Raw genomic sequence first — 13,906 nt, 5'->3', positions numbered from 1 at the left:
TACATTCATTAGAGGAGCATGTAGATGAGACAGTTTTTAAATTAATATTTAATATTATTGTTTTGTCAGTTGAATGTTTTTTAATTTAATGAAAAATATTTTGTCAACTGAATGTTTGTCTTCCCTTTTCTGACCTACCAGCTTTTCTAGATTGCTAAATTTTATTTAATATTCTATATTATATATAGAATTTTAAATATGATATGACCAATAACATAAACAAGGCAGTTTTTTGCTCCTAAGTTCTTGTTCAAGTATATAATTAATGTATAATTAGTAATAGAATTTGTTTGCCTTAAGTTTTAGATAAGAGAATTATCTGTATCAGTCATTGTTGTAACAAATTTTTAATATACAGAATCTCTGTTCTAGGTCTATCTGGCCCAATAGATTAATTATTATTCATACCATTACTGAAATAGTTTATATCACTAAAATACTTTAATTCTGTTCTTTCTTAAAATCTAGAAAACCAGAAAGACTGTTTCAGAGGTTTCAAATGATACCTCTTCATGCATGTTTATTTTTATTCAAACTAGACTGTTAAAAGCTGTGAGGAGGAGGACCTTGAGTCTCTACTTTTTTGTGGCAATATTTGGCTAATATTTAGGGGGTAGACTGAGTGATTGGTAGAATGTATGGGATGAAAGAGAGGAGAAGGAAATACAGGTGGCACCTAGGTTTCATTGTTTAAACTGCTAGGGAATAGAGGAGAGAGATTTGATGGGATAGGGGAAGATAAGTAGAGCTTTGGATATGTAAACAAGTACAAATGTCTGCTAGTTAGTTGGCTTCATAGATATGGCTTTTAGGAGAGATTTGGGCTGGAGTTGCATATTTGGAGTTCAGCAGCATGTAGATCATAATTGTGAAGCTTTGTGAATAAGTCATATAGAGTGTGTAGATTTAAAGATTGGTTGTAAGATGGGTGAGGACCTAGGGCTGAATCCTAAAGAAGCCAGTGCTTGAAGGGCGTTTTCCAAAGTGTAATCTGAGGATTGCCAGCATCTGAATCCTGTGAGTGAGTTTGTTATAAATTCAGATTCCTGAATTTATTCCTGTGTACAGTTGTGGTGGTTACTCATGCCCTCTTTTACTGAGAGGCCCTCAGTAGTGTTCTTAGCAAACACTTCAGGGGTCCTTTGCACACTAAAGTTGGCGGTATAAGAGATGAGGGAAGGGAGTGAGTCCTACAAAGGAGACTTTAGGAATGACCAGAGAGTAAAAGGAAAATCATGAGAAATTAACACTGATGTCAGGGAAACAAATTTTTGAGGAGGGTGAGGTCAGGTGTTACATTGCTGGAAGAACGGTGGTAATAAAGTTTCAGGTCTTATGGAGAACGACAGATATCAGATTATAGAAACAAAGATTACTGAGCAGCATGAAGATTAAGGGTAGAGACAATGAGTTTATGGTTGCACCATAAGATTTTTTTAGCACCATAAATTTTCTCCTGTTTTTTTGTTTTCAAACCAACAAATATTATCTCTATCTCAGTTCCACAGTGTAAGTTATGAAATCTTTTCTTGGCTTTAAAAATATCTAGAGAAAATATGGTTATTTTGTTTTAGAACTTTCTGAGTTTGCATCAGTGTGTAAATGTTTAAGGCTAGCAAATAGTTAAATAGAATCAGTTTTATTATTCTCAGGAACTACTGTTTTGTCTTTCAGTTTTTGACTTTTCATGAGAAAAATGATGTTTTGTTTCCTGTTTCAGGAGGTTTACAGAACTAAAACACTACAGTGATGAACTACAGTCTGTCATCTCACATCTTCTTCGAGTCAGAGCTGTAAGTGGTCCCCAAGAACTTTTTGACAGACGTTAAAAAGGAAGTGCTTGGGCTTCCCTGGTGGCACAGTGGTTGAGAGTCCACCTGCCGATGCTGGGGACACGGGTTCGTGCCCCGGTCCAGGAGGATCCCACATGCCACGGATTGGCTGGGCCCGTGAGCCATGGCCGCTGGGCCTGCGCATCTGGACCCTGTGCTCCGCGGCAGGAGAGGCCACAGCGGTGAGAGGCCCACGTACCGCAAAAAAAAAAAAAAAAAAAGGAAGTGCTTCTCATTTAATCGTTAACGCTTTTAAGTAATGGAAGATATTTATGATGAATAACTGATTTTTATATTCAAATTTGGTGTGTTCATCACCTAAATTGCATTTTTTTAAAAAATGTGAAATGTTTTCTGGCATAAATAACTTGAAGAATTTTAGCCTATAGTTTGCTCTGTAGTCTGTATATGGTTGTTTTGACATCTTATCAAAGGGCCTACCATTTCACTGTTGGAATATAATTAAGTGTGGGATTTTAGATCTACATATAATATCCTATTCTTTCAAGGTTTTTTTTTTTAAGGTTGCTGAATAGTTAACACTGTGTTAGGCCATTCTGTGTGCTCTTAAATTATACTAACTAAATTTATGTAGGGTAATGGTCTGCTCTGACAAAAGGGACTAGAAATCTACGAATAATGATTGTACTTAGCTGTACAGTTTGGCTGTAACAGACATGCGAGAAAAATATTTTTGGGTAAATTAATGTAGTACCTGAAAAATGTTGTGTCATCCACTCTGGTCCTTTGGGGTAACCTAGAGGAAACCTTAGAACTCTCCTTAAAGGCTTTGAAAGACGCTGGGTTACCAGGTCTAGGATTATATCTTATGCTGATTAGAATCATCTTGAAATGAAATATATTATCTGGGATTTGTTTTAATGAAAGAGTCTGCTGGTAAGTAGTGGAGAGTGGGGGCAGTTTTAGATGCAACTAGATTGGTTGTATAATAATCGTTGAAGGTAAGTATTGGGAAATGGGAGTATATCTTACTATTCTATGCTTTTTGTATGTTTGAAGATTTTCATAAGTATAAAAAAAATAGAGCAAGGGAAATAAATCCTTCTGAAGTATCCTTGTATTGGCCCAATCTGTGTAACCATTCAGAATACTATAGGACTTATTAAAAAAATTGTGAGATACTTTCTATGAAAAGAAAAGTTACCTGTGAGAATTATTAGGGTAGAGTCAAGAACTGGGTATTGGAAAGGACTTGTGAATTAATGAGCTAAAATTTCTAGGCCCTTAGCTGCTTTGAAGTTACCTAAACAAATTAGGCAGCAGTTCTTGTGGAAAGTGGAGGTGGGGACAGAGACATCCCAGAAGACTGGAAGAACACTTCATACTGCTTTGTCTTCTGTGCCAGAAAACTTGGAGAATCTACTCAAATTAGAAGTCTGGCTGATTATGAATGCCGTATCCTCCTTAAAGGCCTTCAACCAAAGGGCAGGGGGACACCCTGTAGAAAGCATCATGTAGCAGGGAGCTTAACAGTTCTGAGAGTCTTGGGCAGGCAGGGGTACACCATTAAGCAGTCACAGGACTAACCCCAGATATTGAGATGTTCTCAAGCAGTCCTTCACATCCAGAAGAAGCTAAGGGACAAGGCAGAAAAACCAGCCATAATCAGATTTATCAGAAATAGTAGAGATGAGGAGTGAATTGAACAAAGTTTAACAGTTAAACACTCAGAAAATCCATGAAGCATAGGTAGTAAATTTGAGTGAGATCTAAAGGAGGGAGGAAATAATTGTCATTGTTGTGAAACTGTGCTACAGATCATCTAGCCTGCAAGAAGGTATGGGTGATTGCTCTCATAAAGCAAGTAAGAAAATTGTCAAAAGTCAAGATAGGATAGTGATTATATCTGATTTTCTGCTGAAAGTATATTTTTGAGTATGATTAATAGTTAATAATCTTTAAAGATCATGACAAAATTTAACTGTGGGGCTTCCCTGGTGGCACAGTGGTTGAGAATCTGCCTGCTAATGCGGGGGACACGGGTTCAAGCCCTGGTCTGGGAAGATCCCACATGCCACGGTGCAACTAAGCCCGTGAGCCACAACTGCTGAGCCCGCGCGTCTGGAGCCTGTGCTCCGCAGCAAGAGAGGCCACGATAGTGAGAGGCCCGCGCACCGCGATGAAGAGTGGCCCCCGCTTGCCGCAACTAGAGAAAGCCCTGGCACAGAAACGAAGACCCAACACAGCAAAAATAAATAAAATAAATTAATAAACTCCTACCCCAACATCTAAAAAAAAAAAAAATTTAACTGTGATGTTAAAGAAAAATTTTGAGTCTCTCACACAACTGTTTTTATGTTCCTCTCTCTTTTTTTTTAAATTAACTTATTTATTTTATTTTGGGCTGTGTTGGGTCTTCGTTGCTGCACACGAGCTTTTCTCTAGTTGCGGTGAGTGGGGTCTACTCTTCGTTGTGGTGCGCAGGCTTCTCATTGTGGTGGCTTCTCTTGTTGGGAGCAGGGCCTCTAGGCACACGGGCTTCAGTAGTTGTGGCACGTGGGCTCAGTCATTGTGGCTCGTGGGCCCTAGAACACAGGCTCAGTAGCTGTGGCGCACGGGCTTAGTTGCTCCGCGGCATGTGGGATCTTCCCGGACCAGGCTCGAACCCATGTCTCCTACATTGGCAGGCGGATTCTTAACCACTGCACCACCAGGGAAGCCCCCCATGTTCCTTTTTATTTTTTGTACATTCCACTTCAGCCCTGTTGTCCTTCTAACTACTTTCAACCATGCCAAGCTTGCTTCTGCCCTAGGGCTTTTATTTGCTCTTTCCTGTGCCTGTACCATTCTTCCCCCATGCCCCGCTCTCAAGAACCTCTCATGGCCTGTTCTCTTTTTGTCATTCAGTTATTGGCCCAAATGCCCCCTGAGAGAAATCATCTTTCCTGAGCAACCTATATAAAATACAATGCAGTTTTCTATCATTTCCTGTCATTTTCTGTCATCACTGTTGTCTTCATAGCAACACTGACATTGTATTCTGTACTCATTTGTTAATTATCTCCTCTACTAGTGTATGTGAGCTCCCAAGAGCAGGAATTTGTTTTCTCACTGTCAAATCCCTAGAATAATGCCTGACTCAGAGTAGGCACCCACTACATATTCACTGAATGGATGAATAAATGGAGGTATGTGCTGACAGTTTTATGTTTAAAAAATCTTAAAAAGCAATAACATAAATTACTTCTTGAATTTAATTATAACCAGCCAGGGAGAACTGGTTAGTAATGTATATTTGACAAGAAATGTGACCTTTAGGGCTTCCCTGGTGGCGCAGTGGTTGGGAATCCGCCTGCCAATGCAGGGGACACGGGTTCAAGCCCTGGTCTGGGAGGATCCCACATGCTGCGGAGCAGCTAAGCCCCTGTGCCACAACTATTGAGCCTGCGCTCTAGAGCCCGTGAGCCACAACTACTGAGCCCATGTGCCACAACTACTGAAGCCTGCGCGCCTGGAGCCCGTGCTCCACAACAGGAGAGGCCACCGCAGTGAGAAGCCCGCACACCGCACAAAGAGTAGCCCCCGCTCGCCGCAACTAGAGAAAGCCTGTGCACAGCAATGAAGACCCAATGCAGCCAAAAATAAATAAATAAAATTAAAAAAAAAAAAAAGAAATGTGACCTTTAAAGAAAAATGACCTTGTCATCAGAGAGCTTACAATACACAAGTAAGAGAATTCTGGGTATTGATATATTTACCCTAAACTTTATGAAAACAGGCTTCAGAAACTTAATTGACATAAAAGACAGCTTGAGCTCTTCAAAGGAAAGGCAGCACTTGTTCTGTGAGTGAAATTGAAATTCTGACTCTATAAATGAGATAAATGCCAATGGAAAATACAGAATAGCTAAAATCTTGATGGTTCTAAAATTAGGAGAAAGGCTGTTTAGTCATAGACAGTGACATAACAGTTAAAAATGGAAGGTTAGAGCCCAACACTGACAGAAGCCTGCAAACAACACAGAAATCACCACAGTGAGGGCTTTTTTGTAGCATTCAGAGTGTCAGGAGAAGAAGGCTCAGACACTGTTTGAGACAGATTATGAATTGTTAACAGATGAAGAGAAAATAGAATTATTTGACGATCTTTTCTGACAAGGAGAATTCTTTTGAAAGTAGAAAAGGCAAAAAAATAAATGACTAACAGGTTAAAGAGTTAATATTTAAGACGTCAAAACAGAACAACCAGAAAGGGCAGGTGACCTTAGACTGAGAGGAGCTGGATTTAGAACTTGTCTCTGGCATTTACCAGGTTCTTCAGGCAAATCCACTAACCTTTCAGAGTTTGTTTTCTTTGCTGGAAAATGGGAATATCTGCCTGGCACATAGTAGGTACTACATAAATATTTGTTATATGAATGAGTGTGTTATTCATAGAGTTGTGAGGCTCAGATGAGATAATCTGTGTTTTGTAAACTAAGACAAAAGGAAAATAATGCTAATCTAATATTTGTTTACTGTTGTATATCAGCCAAGCATATTGTGTTATTCTTACCTAATTCTGATAGTAGCCCTTTGAAGGTAGGTGCTGTAACTGTCCCCATTTTATAGATTAGGAAGCAGAGGCAAATGAAGTTAAGTAACTTGCCTAATATTATACTATAAATAGATATGATGAAGCCAGAATTTAAACCTTTGTCTGACTCCAGAACCCATGCTCTTAACCACCTACAAATGATATATTGACAGAGGACGTGAATTCAGGTAGATTGAGGGAGGAGAGAATTGATTTTCACTGAGCCACCTTGCTTATTGCCAGGAACCTTACAAATGTCATCTTCTTTAATCCTCAGAGTCATATGATGAGGTTCATTTCCACATTTCCGAGAGAATGATATAATACTAAGGCTAAGAGTAGTTTAATAAATTCTCAAAAGTCAAACCCTAAAGTAAGAAGGAGCTGGAATTTTTTTTTTTTAATATTTATTTATTTATTTTGGCTGCACCGGGTCTTAGTTGCAGCACCGGATCTTCGTTGCAGCATGTGGAATCTTTTGTTGTGGCATGCCGGCTCTTTGTTGTGGCTTATGGGCTTCTTTCTATGTGTGGTCCCTTGGCATGTGGGATCTTAGTTCCCTAACCTGGGATTGAACCCACGTCCCCTGCATTGGAAGGCATATTCTTAACCACTGGACCACCAGGGAAGTCCCAGGAGCTGGAATTTGAATTCACATTTGTCTTACTCCAAATCCCTTACTTCCTACAACCATATTTGCTGCCTCTCTAGGGGAAATCAAATTTAAAAGGGAGGGAGGAATGTTTAACTTTGCTAATACTCTAAAAATGTAAATTGAAATTATTGAGGCACTATTTAACATTTAATTTGTAGTCATATATAAATATGGTCATATCTAGTGTTTGTGAAATATTTGGTGACAGCGGCATTGTGTAAAGTATTACATACAGTTCCTTTGGGAAAGATTTTGGCAGTAGTATCAGGAGTCCTAAATCTCATAATCATTGCCTCCTTAGGAGATAATTCAAAAGAAAAGCTATGTGTCCAGATATTTAAAATAAGATCATCTAATAGACTGTCGTAAGACTTTGTGTCCTTTTTAACATTTAATCCCCTACTACTTCAGTGAGGATAGAGAAGACATTCTTACCATAGTTGCAAATGATCCAGAACTGGAGAGGATGATAAGATGAGTCTGTCAAATTTCTTCTGTTGTCATATTATTTGCTAGGTGTCAGTCCTCCCCTGTCAGTTGTCAGATGATCACTTTTCAAAAAGAAAGGCTTTTCAACAGAATTGAAATTGAGTGGCAGTGTAGACTAAATCATTGTGTATAGCCCCCTTTACCTGGCACCATGAGTCTTGCTTACCAACGAGCACTGAATTAATCTGGTTTCAGGTTTTAATAATTCATGATTTATTTACCTGCCATTTTTGTCTTTACTTTTCTCTAGAAATGATATTTTTTGGTCTATAGTTTATCATTTTTCCTCGCTTCATGTTTTTTCTCACTGCCTGATGATCTAGGTACCAATCATCTCATGTTCCGGTTGGCTAGAACAATTTGTTTCCATGAGTAGTTCATGCCAGAAACATTGCTGGTCCAGTAACAACTGCTGAGTGGCTCTTTGTTGCCTCATTCACCAATAGAGTAGTTCCTTGTGTGGTTGCTCACCTTTCTGGAGTATGAGAACTCTTGCCTCTTTTTGTCATGTTCTATGGACCAGAGTATTTTCCGGAGCTCTAATTATCATGGTAAAAGTTCCTTTTGTAGCAGCTGCCAGGAGTAATAAAATTTAAAGGAAAAAAACCCTTAAATACCAGGGATTCAGAAACTTTCTTTGAACATTTATTTTGTGTATGCATTTTGTATCTAAGTTGTTCTAGTTTTTATTCTTATGTGGTTATTTAACAAGTTCTTTCCCTCTCTTCTATACTTAATATCGTAGATAGATGATAAAATGCTCAGCTGTCAGGAGGACGTTTGATCTTTAAAAGTACAAGGATCTAGGGATTTCCCTGGTGGTCCAGTGGTTAAGACTCCGCATTTCCACTGCATGGGGCAGGGTTCACCCCCTGTTTGGGGAACTAAGATCCTGCATGCCATGCAGTGCAGCCAAAAAAAAAAAAAAATGTACGAGGATCTGCAAAAGTTAGTACTCTAGAGTGACATTTTCTGTTTTATATTCTTTGAATGCCCGTCCTGTAACATGTTCCCTACAGCAAACCAACTCTCTTTCAATAGTCCTGATTCGTATATCGTGTTAAAGTTCAAAAAAGTCTTGCAGAAAAAAAACCTGTTAAACGTTTTAATCTCAGTATTTCCCAAACTTACTTGACAATGGAACCACTTTAAACAACCAACCAACCTTTGACACTCTATAGGGCTCTCAAAAAATAATTGGGAAATAACATCCCAGAGAAATTAGTTTAGAGGTCTGTGGACAGCCCTGGAAAGTTTCAAGCATAGTAAAGACTATGAACTTTATCCTGAAAGTGGAGTCTAGTACAGGGGTCGGCAAACTTTTTCCGAAGGCCAGATAGTAAATATTTTCAGCTGTTTGGGCCATGTGGTCCCTGTTGAAGCTATTCAACCCTGCTATGAAAGCAGCCATAGACAGCGCTAATATGAGTGAGTATGACTGTGTTCCAATAAGACTACAAAAACAAGCTGCAGACCTGTAGTGTGCTGCCCTCTAGTCTAGCAGGTCAAGGAGAGATGGAAAACATTTTATGATCCTCCTACGCCTGCTCCAGGTTTTTACAATGTGGTTCATTCAGTTTAAGCTGAAGTATTGAAAGGTTTAAGAATTATTGTATGGTTAATGCCTAATTCCTCAAATTACTCATGTTTGAGTAAGGAACTAGAGGGGTTGAATGTAAATTCAGGGTTTACATTTGGAAATTATATACTAGGATTTCTTTTTTAGGGTTTTATGTGGGATTGACTTTTGATCTTCTAGTTCATGTCCATAATACTTTGGGGGAAAGTAAAGGAGATTACTGCATATGGTGTTTTGTTTTGTCTTTTGTAAAATTTGTATGAATGGCTAGACAGTACATTTTTTTTGTAGTTTTAAAAAATATTTATTTTATTTATTTATTTTTAATGTTTGGCTGCATTGGGTCTTAGTTGCAGCACTTGGGCTCTTCGTTGTGGCACGTGGGCTTCTCTCTAGTTGTGGTGCGTGGGGTTTTTTTTCTTTCTCTAGTAGTGGTGCATGGGCTCTGTAGTTTGCAGCATGAGGGCTCTCTAGTTGAGGCACTTGGGCTCAGTAGTTGTGGCACGTGGGCTTAGTTGCCCCATGGCACATGGGATCCTAGTTCCCCAACCAGGGATAGAACCCACGTCCCCTTCATTGGAAGGCAGATTCTTTACCACTGGACCACGAGGGAAGTCTCTAGGCAGTACATATTTTATCTCAGTGACCTAAACTGTAATTCTACTGTTATTAAAATACCTAATGTTAGTTGGTTAGAAGGCATTAACTTGATAAAGTAGCACAGAGGTATATTGCCTGGGAACTTCCCTGGTGGTGCAGGGGTTAAGAATCCTCCTGCCAATTCAGGGGACACAGGTTCAATCCTGGTCTGGGAAGATCCTGCATGAGCAAATAAGCCTGTGCGCCACAACTACTGAGGCTGTGCTCTAGAGCCCGTGAGCCATAACTACTGGGCCCACGTGCCCTAGAACCCACGTGCTGCAACTACTGAAACATACGTGCCTAGAGCGCGTGCTCTGCAACAAGAGAAGCTACTGCAATGAGAAGCCCGCGCACCACAGCAAAGAGTAGCCCCTGCTCGCCGCGACTAGAGAAAGCCCACGTGCAGCAGCAACAAAGACCCAACGCAGCCAAAAACAAAAAAAAAGAAGTATATTGCATGTGTGCAATGTTTATACATAAAACTGTCAATACAATTGAAAATGTTTATATTCTTTCCCTTGGTAAATTCCCCTTTGGGGACTTTATCTTAAGGAAATAATCTGAAATTTGGAAAAAGTTGTACTCTCAGAGATGCTTATTTCACCATTATTTATAATACTGAAAAAATTAGGGATAACTAACTATCTGACAAGGAATGCTTATATATTTTACACACCACTAGGTGGAATTTTATGCACCTTTTTAAAGTGGTATCAGGGGACTTCCCTGGTGGTCCAGTGGTTAAGACTCTGCGCTCCCAATACATGGGGCCTGGGTTTGATCCCTGCTCAGGGAACTAGATCCCACATGCCGCAACTAAAAGATCCTGCATGCTGCAACTAAGACCTGGCGCAGCCAAATAAATAAAATAAAATAAATAAAAAAATTTTTTAAATGGGGGGACTTCCCTGGTGCTCCAGTGGGTAAGACTCTGTGCTCCCAATGCAGGGGCCTGGGTTTGATCCCTGGTCGGCGAACTAGATATCCCACATGCATGCTGCAGCTAAGAAGTCCGCATGCTGCAACTGAGTCCTCATGCCGCAACTAAGAAGCTGCATGCCACAACTAAAAGATCCCGCATGCCGCAACTAAGACCCAGTGCAGCCAAAATAAATAAGTATATAAATAAATTTTTTTTAAAGTGGTATCTATTAAAAGTAATATTGAGGCTTCCCTGGCAATGCAGTTGTTAAGAATCTGCCTGCCAATTTAGTCCCTGGTCTGGGAAGATCCCGCATGAGCAGCTAAGCCTGTGCACCACAACTACTGAGGCTGCGCTCTAGAGCCTGCGAGCCATAACTACTGAGCCCACGTGCCCTAGAACCCGCATACTGCAACTAATGAAGCACACGTGCCTAGAGCCCATGCTCTGCAACAAGAGAAGACACCGCAGTGAGAAACCCGCGCACCACAGCAAAGAGTAGCCCCTGCTCGCCACAACTAGAGAAGGCCCACGTGCAGCAACGAAGACCTAACACAGCCATAAATAATAAATAAATAAATAAATAAACAAATGTATAAAATAAATAAATAAAAGTAATAGTAACCTGCTGGTTAAAAATATTAGCACTCTTGGTATAGGAAATTTTAAAACGTTAATTAAAAAAATATATATGTGTGAAGAAATATGAAAGCTATTACATAAATATGACAACACTAGGTGTTTTTTCTCCCCATGATGAAACTTTGGGAGATTTAAGCTTGTTTTCCATATTTTTCAAGGTTATTGTGCTAAGCATGTGTGTGTGTGTGTGTATATATATATATATATATATGTATTTTAAATGAGGATAAAATCTTTTTTTTAAGTAATCTTTATGTAACTTTGACTTCATAGCAATTTCTTTCGAATATTTATTCCAGAGAGTAGCAGACCGACTGTATGGTGTATATAAAGTACATGGGAATTATGGGCGAGTTTTCAGGTAAGCATTATGCAAACTTTTATAATAAACAACAGCTAGCTCTAATTAGCTTTTTGCCTAAGAACTATAATTCTTGAAAATATATGATTCTGGAAAGCAAAAGATTATTTTTTAAATGATGTCCTGTAGTAGTAGTCTTCAAACTTTTCACTGTAAAGCCTTTGTTTAAATAAAAAATAATAAGGGAGTCTAATATATTGAGCAGATAAAAGATAAACTGCTCTGAAGCAGTGATCGGTGTCTTTTACTTTCTTGGCAGAATGCCCAAGAAGATTCCTTTGGAAATCACTGTCATACAGAGTTAGTGGTTTTCTTTTTCTTTTCTTTCTTTGTGTCACTTTATAATTTCTGAAGGCTTTTGCAAGATGGGTTTTTCAGTCTTGAGGTAATATTAGTGTAAATTAGAATATTTACTTGTGTAGATAACTTGCATATCTTGGTTATTTTTGAGCTTTTTCTTTTGTGAATTTTTGTGTGTGTTAATTATTTTAGTTGTGACATTTTAGAAGTTAATTATCCAAATCTTCTTGTAAGAAAAATGTCCTTGCTAATGTTCTAAGTCCTTTTGATTGAATTAATCAAAAGAATTCATTTAACATATTTGAATAGGTAAGACATTCATATAGCACAAAATTCAACAGAAACAAAAACTTATATAGTGAAAAGTCTCTTCCCTCCTGCCTGCCAACCACCCTGGTCTCCTCCTCTGAGGCAACTAATAGCAGTTTCTGAGTTACTTTTGTATCCTTCTAGTAACATGTAGCACCATAAATGTATATATTAACACACAAACAAATGCATTTCTCCCTCCCCCCTTTAAAAAAATATATTTATTTATTTTTCGGCTGCGTCGGGTCTTAGTTGTGGCACACGGGATCTTTCATTGCAGCGCACAGGCTTCTCTCTCTAGTTGTGGCACGTGGGCTTCTCTCTAGTTGTGGCGCACAGGCTCCAGAGTGTGTGGGCTCTGTAATTGTGGCGCGTGGGCTCAGTAGTTGCAGCGGACGGGCTCAGTTGCCCCTCGGTGTGTGGGATCTTAGTTCCCTGACCAGGGATCGAGCAGGCATCCCCTGCATTGCAAGACAGATTCTTAACCACTGGACCACCAGAGAAGTCCCCCTTCCACCCCCCGTTTTTTTAAACATGGAAAGGGAGCATGTTTTATACATTGCTATGTTCACTTGTTTTACTTTGCTTTTTTTTTTTTTTTACTTAAAAACAGCTCTCCAATATATATTGTTATCAGTAAATAACTGTATGGGGCTTTTTTTTTTTTTTTTAATTTTTTGACTGCATTGGATCTTCATTGCAATGTGCGGCCTTCCTCTACTTGCGGTGAGCCGGGGCCACTCTTCGTTGTGGTGCGCGGGCTTCTCATTGCAGTGGCTTCTCTTGTGAGGAGCACGGGCTCTAGGTGTGCGGGCTTCAGTAGTTGCAGCACGTGGGCTCAGTAGTTGTGGCTCATGGGCTCTAGAGCGCAGGCTCAGTAGTTGTGGCGCATGGGCTGAGTTGTTCCGTGGCATGTGGACCAGGGCTCGAACCCGTGTCCCCTGCATTGGTAGGTGGATTCTTAACCACTGCACCTCCAGCGAAGCCCTTCTGGTAGTTTTTGATTCACAGAAATACTCAATTTGTTAAATTCGGTTAACATGTAAGTGGTTAGATTTTCCCCTTTATAAAGTAATAGCTTCTGACTTTTGTGTATATCTTAATAAGGTCTTCCCCAATATGGATTATAAAAAAATAGATTTTTCATTTCTTCTACATTTTTGTGGTTTTATAAATTTTTGATTCATATGAAATTTATTTGAATGTCAGGTGTGAGATATGGCTACATATTTACTTAATTTGAGTAACAGGTTATCCCATATGTCTTGGTTGATCAAATGCAAGATGGGACAATATCAGCATTATATGATGTTTTTTAATGAAGAGAAGCATATTAATATTGTAAACATGTAGACTCTTCATAACTAGGATAGGAGTATATGTCTAAACAGGAATAATGGGAAGAAAGGCAAATCGTATTCAAGTCAGCTGCATGATGTGCGACTTACCTGCTTTTAGATCTATGCGTGAGTCAGCCCTGATTTTAAGAATACTACTCAAACTGGGACTCTAGTTAAGCTTGGGAATATGCTCATATGATAATTAACATAAATCAGACACTCTCAAAAGTAGTACATTTATTGTAAATAATAAATGGACTTGTGTTAATTTGAGAGGCAAGTGGATAAAAGGTCACTT

At 39.2% G+C, this 13,906-nt stretch overlaps 1 protein-coding gene across 1 annotated transcript in view; it reads left to right on the top strand.

Moving 5' to 3' along the window:
• The window catches only part of SNX4 (sorting nexin 4), a gene marked incomplete at both ends in the record, with an annotated part of 65,141 nt that overhangs the window by 28,507 nt on the left and 22,728 nt on the right, over positions 1 to 13,906 (top strand). Inside the window, 2 exons of the mRNA XM_079704819.1 lie at positions 1,721 to 1,793; positions 11,598 to 11,659. Of these exons, the coding sequence (XP_079560945.1) occupies positions 1,721 to 1,793; positions 11,598 to 11,659 (135 nt within the window). The remainder of the gene's footprint in view (positions 1 to 1,720; positions 1,794 to 11,597; positions 11,660 to 13,906) is intronic.

This window comes from Hyperoodon ampullatus, assembly GCF_949752795.1.
Source record: "Hyperoodon ampullatus genome assembly, chromosome: 5".
NCBI classification, from domain to species: Eukaryota; Metazoa; Chordata; class Mammalia; order Artiodactyla; family Ziphiidae; genus Hyperoodon; species Hyperoodon ampullatus.
Note: the sequence above shows the minus strand (reverse complement) of the source record. Positions and strands in the feature narration are given on the sequence as shown.